General features: G+C 43.4%; 2 protein-coding genes and 1 long non-coding RNA gene across 3 annotated transcripts in view; 2 read left to right on the forward strand and 1 right to left on the reverse strand.

The window, feature by feature from the left end:
• The window catches only part of LOC138963773 (intraflagellar transport protein 122 homolog), a 336,636-nt gene that overhangs the window by 275,579 nt on the left and 53,557 nt on the right, over positions 1-7,500 (reverse strand). The gene's annotated exons all lie outside the window — the stretch shown is intronic.
• LOC138963752 (inter-alpha-trypsin inhibitor heavy chain H3-like) overlaps positions 1-7,500 on the forward strand; it is a 29,927-nt gene that overhangs the window by 9,032 nt on the left and 13,395 nt on the right. Inside the window, exons 5-7 of the mRNA XM_070335601.1 lie at positions 2,753-2,916; positions 3,137-3,250; positions 5,338-5,509. Coding sequence (XP_070191702.1) covers positions 2,753-2,916; positions 3,137-3,250; positions 5,338-5,509 — 450 coding nt within the window. The remainder of the gene's footprint in view (positions 1-2,752; positions 2,917-3,136; positions 3,251-5,337; positions 5,510-7,500) is intronic.
• On the forward strand, positions 665-1,687 carry LOC138963753 (uncharacterized). The gene is made up of 2 exons (XR_011454890.1): positions 665-1,065; positions 1,346-1,687. It is a non-coding gene; the product is annotated as an uncharacterized lncRNA (long non-coding RNA).

Raw genomic sequence — 7,500 nt, forward strand, 5'->3', positions numbered from 1 at the left:
GATGATGATGATGATGATGATGATGATGATGATGATGATGATGATGATGGTGGCGGTGGTGGTGATGATGATGATGATGACGATGATGATGACGATGATTACGACGATGATTACGATGTCGATGATGATGATGATGATGATGATGATGATGATGATGATGATGACGACGACGACGACGACGACGACGACAATGAGGATGAGGATGATGACGACGACGATGATGCGATTACCGCGCGGTAATCCGAACACGGTGTTTGGTGAAGAGCAGCACCGTGATTGGGCGACTGAAATGTTGTTCGTGAAACCCGATTTGGTCGGATAACTGTGGTTCTCTCGGACAACTGCAGTTGGTCGACTGTGGTTCTGGCTTATGAAACTGGCCCCAGGTTCTGGCTTATGAAACTGGCCCCAGGTGACGACCTCTCTTCTCTTTTTACATTAAGTCAAGTTTTGACTAAATGTTTTAACGTAGAGGGGGGAATCGAGACGAGGGTGTGGTGTATGTGTGTGTGTCTGTGCGTGTGTGTGTGTAGAGCGATTCAGACCAAACTACTGGACCGATCTTTATGAAATTTTACATGAGAGTTCCTGGGTATGATATCCCCGGATTTTATTTTCTTTTTTTTTGATAAATGTCTTTGATGACGTCATATCCGGCTGTTACGAAGCGGTTTACTCGTAATTTTGGTAATGTGTGTTGTTGTAAATAGAATAGACTATAGCGATGGTCAGACATTGGAAAGGGCTATAGGCTGCATACCGTCGCGTTGACCGCAGTTGAACCTTTGTGTAACTGACAAGGTTTTTCACGTGCAAGTGATGCAGACGACAGCTCACTGGCAATGTCATAGCAAGAACGACTTTGTAAAATCAGTCGCCGTCAAGGAGCCAAGCTCGACTCATGTTTTTCGTAACACTTTAGCAGACGGGCTCCTGTTTTAGGTATCTGACTGAAGAAGGATGAAGACTGACGAACTTTCCCTATCAGTCTACGTGATATCTTCCATTTTCATATTCATGCCAGGCCGGCGACTGTACTAAATGTTGGCTTTACACTCTTTTGAGGTATGTTTGAAACCGGTTATATTTTCATGTCATGTTGTCGTATGTGAGAAGAGTGACTGGTTCTGTGTTTAACGTTATTGTGTAGGCCTAAGCTATTGTGCTACACTGCTTAAACATGTGAGGGTTTTACGTAACGTTTTCTTGGCTTTAGAAAACAGGAATTAACGTGTAAATAATTATATTGGCTCATGCAGCTTAATATGTTGGACGAGTGAGTATTTTTATTGTGCGAGTGAAAGAAACTAAAGACAAGTTGATTTATGGACTATAAACTTTACAGTGTTCCAACTGGAGGGTTTCATCGACGGAGGCTGAACTGAACTGGTGACTGCGGCTTGGTGTACATGACCATGGCATGGAGAGCTGGCAGAGTTCTACAGTTAGCCGCCGAGACGAACTGGAAGGATCAAGGACTACGTCAAGCAATGGTTGCGGTGTCGTGAGGACTGGTGCACCCTTGTCAGTCGTCTGAAGGACTTACAGCCATACCAACATCTTGAGGGCCGAAAGATGGCAGTAGGGTAACGTACAGTAGAATACCTATTCGTCTTACCTGTTAAGCTGCTTTGTTTGAGCCAAAAGGTGTCTGCGTCTTGGACTGTAGAGTTTCTTGCGGTGTTGTCGGCCTAGAGTACTGGTCGAGGCCCGAAAATGATTTTGTGATGTAAAAAGCTTTGTAAACAATAATAATTAGTCTTGGCGGTGTCAAGATCCATTTAACACCAGGTTTTTGCGTGTGTGAGTGCGTGTGCGCTTGTGCCTTGTAAGCTACTGTAGCGGACAACTATTCAGATTACATTCAAGCCTGTAAACAAATACTAAATTTATAGAGTTGTGTAGAGGCATTTATGATTGTCTAAAAACCGGGCTATACCACTCCATAACACTGTCACACCCTCATTTTTCAATCAAATTGATTGAAATTTTGGCCAAGCAATCTTCGACGAAGGCCGGACTTCAGTATTGCATTTCAGCTTGGTGGCTTAAAAATTAATTAATAACTTTGGTCATTAAAAATCTGATAATTGTAAAAATAAAAAAATATAAATTTAAAACGATCCAAATTTACGTTCATCTTATTCTTCATCATTTTCTGATTCCAAAAACATATAAATATGTTATATTTGGATTAAAAACAAGCTCTGAAAATTAAAAATATAAAAATTATGATCAAAATTACATTTTCGAAATCAATTTAAAAACACTTTCATCTTATTCCTTGTCGGTTCCTGATTCCAAAAACATATAGATATGATATGTTTGGATTAAAAACACGCTCAGAAAGTTAAAACGAAGAGAGGTACAGAAAAGCGTGCTATCCTTCTCAGCGCAACTACTACCCCGCTCTTCTTGTCAATTTCACTGCCTTTGCCACGAGCGGTGGACTGACGATGCTACGAGTATACGGTCTTGCTGAAAAATTGCATTGCGTTCAGTTTCATTCTGTGAGTTCGACAGCTTGATTAAATGTTGTATTTTCGCCTTACGCGACTTGTTGTTTTGTTGGTAAAGTCAACATAGAATCCCATCATCACTCTCTTGCGTTCTTTCAGCCAGGCAAAGCGGTGTTGCCGTCAGCCGACCGGCAGTGGATTCCATCACTCTATTGCGTTCTTTCAGCCAGCCATAGCGGTGTTGCCGTCAGCAGGCCGGCATTGAATTCCATCACTCTATTGCGTTCTTTCAGCCAGCCATAGCGGTGCAGCCGTCAGCAGGCCGGCAGTGAACCGAGCGGTCATCAGGTATGACCCCAGCACGGAGGAACAGCTACGGGCCTCTAGTGACGGTCTCTCCGGTCTCTTCACTGTCCGCTATGACGTCGACAGGAAACTTGACGGTGGAGAGCTGTTGGTCAGTGCAAGTCATATGTCTGATGTCTGTCTGTCTGTCTGTCTGTCTGTCTGTCTGTCTCTCTCTCTCTCTCTCTCTCTCTCTCTCTCTCTCTCTATCTATCTATCTCTGTCTCTCCGCATAATGAATATTCATTTTTCTAGCCGTAGAGGTTGAGATTTTTCTCATTTTTGTGGCTTTGTTCTGGTTTAAATTGAATTTTATGCATTACTTTGTACAGGTGGTCAATGGATACTTTGTGCATTTCTTTGCCCCTCCTGTTGAAAAGCCTGTCCCAAAGGACGTGCTGTTTATCCTGGACACCAGTACTTCCATGCAAGGACAGAAGATGCAGGTATTGTCCAGGGTGTTTCATAAAGATTTGGTCTTGATAATAGTACCTGCCTCTCACGTAAGCCATTGTACCAACCTTAACACGGCATACCAACCTTAACACGGCATACCAACCTTAACACGGCATACCAACCTTAACACGGCATACCAACCTTAACACGGCATACCAACCTTAACACGGCATACCAACCTTAACACGGCATACCAACCTTAACACGGCATACCAACCTTAACACGGCATACCAACCTTAACACGGCATACCAACCTTAACACGGCATACCAACCTTAACACGGCATACCAACCTTAACACGGCATACCAACCTTAACACGGCATACCAACCTTAACACGGCATACCAACCTTAACACGGCATAATGGCATCCTTCAATGTGGACGCATATAAGACCAACACAACAGCCAGGCCGATTTTTGTGTTGATATTTTTGCTGATTTAGTTTTGTGACTGACACCTATGTTAATCTGCGAAACCAGCCCAGCATGAAGTGATGGCCTTGGAGACAGAACCGAGCCTTGGTTCTCGTTATGCTCAGGTTCAAGTGCTGTGACCTCTGGTAAACGTCTTGTTACTTCTGTGACGATGCACGTGATCATTTACACAAAAACAAAAGTTCATTTATTAGAGGTGTAAGATCATAATACCTGTGACGAAAAGGAATATGCGTCATTTTGTGTAACTTGTCCAGGTGTGTTTTTTAAACAGAATGTGTGTGTGGCAACTGAAAAATACCTGCATAGCACACCCCAAGATCAGTGGTCTAAAGCTGTACCTGGTTTTCAACAGTCTCCACTCAACAAGACGTCGTACAGAAGTTGGCCAGTCAAAATCGGAGAGAATTAGGTCATGTGAAAATTATCTTCTCACTCCCCATTGGCTCGATTTGTCTTGCCTTCCAGGCTTTGACTGGAAACAGCGGAGTAAAATCGGTGTGCTTCTTAGTCGTTTAGAAGTCGACTGAAAGTTGGTTGAGAGTCAGTCATGCGAAGAGCACTTTAATTTTATCGTTTACTTTACACACATAACCCGGTGACTGCCAAACAAAATTTAATAACAATAAATTACATGCAAGAAAAAATATTCACACCAAAGCTAAGAAAATGGTCTCCACGGGAGGCAATCAGCTTGCAGTAATTCGACGGGCAATATACAGCGATTGTTGCCTTTGTCAGAGTTCTCATTTCTCTTTGGTAGCTTTCTTCTTCTTCTTCTTCGTTCATGGGCTTAGACTCCCACGTTCACTCATGTTTTTAGCACGAGTGTAATTTTACGTGTTTGGCCGTTTTTACCCCGCCACTCAGGCAGCATACGCCGATTTCGGGGGAGGCATGCTGGGTATTTTTGTGTTTCTATAACCCACCGAACTCTGACATGGATTACAGGATCTTCTCCGTGCACTTTGGTCTTGTGCTTGCGTGTACACACGAAAGGGGTTAAGTCACTAGCAGGTCTGCACATAAGTTGACCTGGGAGATCGGAAAAATCTCCACTCTTAACCCACAAGGCAGCAGCGACCGGGATTCGAACTCACGATCTCCCGATTAGGAGGCCGAGGTCTTTCCACCACGCCACTGCGCCCGCCCGTCTATGGTAGCAAAACCGTATCTCATACGCATTGTTGCAGTCAAGGGGTTGAGATTTTAAGTATGAGGGCCCCAAAGGGGGGGTATCATCACGATCACGGGAAGGGACATTTTAGCTTTCACGATCACAGTTACCTTGATTTTTGTTTTCACGATCACAATTAACACCTTGACGAATAGAGGATCATAGAGTGATAGGCCTACAGCTGTGAAAAATGTACGTTGAAAATAAAATGCTTTGCAATAATGCCCATCACGATCACGAAAACAAATGACGATCACGATCACGAGATTTGATTTTTTGCCATCACGGATCACGGGCAAAGTCCCATCACGATCACAGAAATGGAAATTTCGGCAATCACGGTCACAGAAAGGTCAAAAAACGCCAATCATGATCACGATTTTAAACCCTTTGGGGCCCTCAAGTATGTGTCTGCTGATTTCCAAAGCAGTAATGGCTGTCCTGTTGGTAATCTTATTGGCAGCAACTGAAAGACGCCATGCAGGTGGTTCTTGACGACATGACCGCAGAAGATCGTTTCGGTGTGATGGAGTTCAACACGAGGGCCACCTACTGGCGAAAGACGCTTGTCTCCGCCACTGCCAGGAACATTCAGCAGGCTATCCAGTATGTGGACAACCTATACGCTACCGGGTGTGAGTATGTTGCTCAACGTCCCCATAGGTGTTGTGTAGGGTGAGAGAGAGAGAGAGACGCAGACGCAGATAATTTATTCAATAGGCCATAGCCCCTTATGAAGGAGTGTGAACAAACGGTTAACGTTGCAAATAATATAACTCATCAGGTGCAAAAAAGGTACAACATAATAATCGCACAACACTGCAGATTAAAACATACATTGCACGGTATTTAACTAAGAGGTTACAACATCTCTTAATTTGAAGGCTTTATACAAATACAAGGATACATTTCTAACAATAGTTTCTTGAGGGAAAGCCAGGAGCAAGCTGAGTCTAAAAGTGCTTGGGTTTTTATATTTAAATGGGATACATTTTTCTCTTAATCTGTTTAAGTATGGACAACACAAAACAAAATGGACTTCATCTTCTTGCTTTACTTTACAAAGGGGACACATCAACTGATCGGCATCATGCTGTTTATATCGGTTAGCATGCACATTTATTTCTGAAATACCGAATCGAAACCTAGTCATAATAAACTTTAGATGTCTATCCACATTCAACAAAAGGTAGGGTTTAATGTCATGTACAGTACAAAATGTCCGATAAACAGCAAATCTATCACTATTTTGTATATGATAATTCCACTCTTGCCATCTGCAATCGACCAACCTTTCCCTAAAAACACGCAAAAACTCTTTTTCATTAACAACGCCCTGATTCAACCACACAAAACCAAAACCGTACTCATACAATTTACAACGGACACTTGAGGCCCAGTTCTTTTTACCACTGAGAGAGAGAGAGAGAGAGAGAGAGAGAGAGAGAGAGAGAGAGAGAGATAGAGAGAGAGACAGAGACAGAGAGTGAGAGACAGAGACAGAGAGAGAGAGACAGAGAGAGAAAGTTAGAGACAGAGGGAGAGACAGAGAGAGACAGAGAGCGAGAGACAGAGAGAGAGAGAGAGTTAGACACAGAGGGATAGACAAAGAAAGAAAGAGTGAGAGACAGAGAGAGACAGAGAGAGAGAGAGAGAGACTTAGAGACAGAGAGAGAGTTAGAGACAGAGAGAAAGAGAGAGTGAGAGACAGAGAGAGAGAGTTAGAGACAGAGGGAGAGACAGAGAGAGACAGAGAGAGAAAGAGAGAGAGAGTGAGAGACACAGAGAGAGAGTGAGAGAGAGAGTTCGAGACAGAGGGATAGACAGAGAGAGCGAGAGAGTGAGAGACAGAGAGAGAGAGAGTGAGAGACAGAGAGAGTGAGAGACAGAGAGAGAGACAGAGAGAGAGACAAAGAGAGACAGACAGAGAGACACACACACAGAGATGGCAAGAGAGAGAGTGTGTGTATGTGTATATATATACCATATGTGTATGTGTGTGTGCGTGTGCGTGTGTGTGTTTGGTAAAAGCAGCGGGGTAAGGGGGGGGGGTATTTAAGGAATGTGTGCGGGTGTTATTTTGTGGTCTGTGTCAAAGTGGTGGTCGGAGCAGGGGGAGGGGGAGGGGGAGGGGTTTGTTGAAGAGAGTACATGTCTGATTGATTAATCGCATCTAGTTGTGTCGTAGTTATTTTATTGGGCAATTTGATGACGTCATGTTTTTTCCGTTTGTAGGTTGAGGCGGCACTGTTTCATCAATGTTTTTAAAGGCACAGTAAGCCTCCCGTAAACCATCACAGAGCTCCCCGAGCGTCTAAATACAGTACAAGCATACTTCCATTTGAACGCTCACCGAACGGGAACATCCTGGCTGCTTTCTGTCGAGCGTGAGACATTTTCCAAGAATTTATTTTCGTGGACTTGGCCCTGAAGAACAATGGCGCCTCGTTTTTGCGCTAGACCTAACTTTTAAAATCTAAATAATAAATTGACAGCTTGTTACACAAACATTCTTTAATCATAAAAGAATTCGTTTTTCATCAAGACAAGATCAGAACAATTCGAAGTTGTGAAAGTTTAAACAAAAGAAAAGCCCGGAAGCAGGGTCACGCAAGGGTCGTGGCAG

Source organism: Littorina saxatilis, linkage group LG4 (genome assembly GCF_037325665.1).
Source record: "Littorina saxatilis isolate snail1 linkage group LG4, US_GU_Lsax_2.0, whole genome shotgun sequence".
Classification (NCBI taxonomy): Eukaryota; Metazoa; Mollusca; class Gastropoda; order Littorinimorpha; family Littorinidae; genus Littorina; species Littorina saxatilis.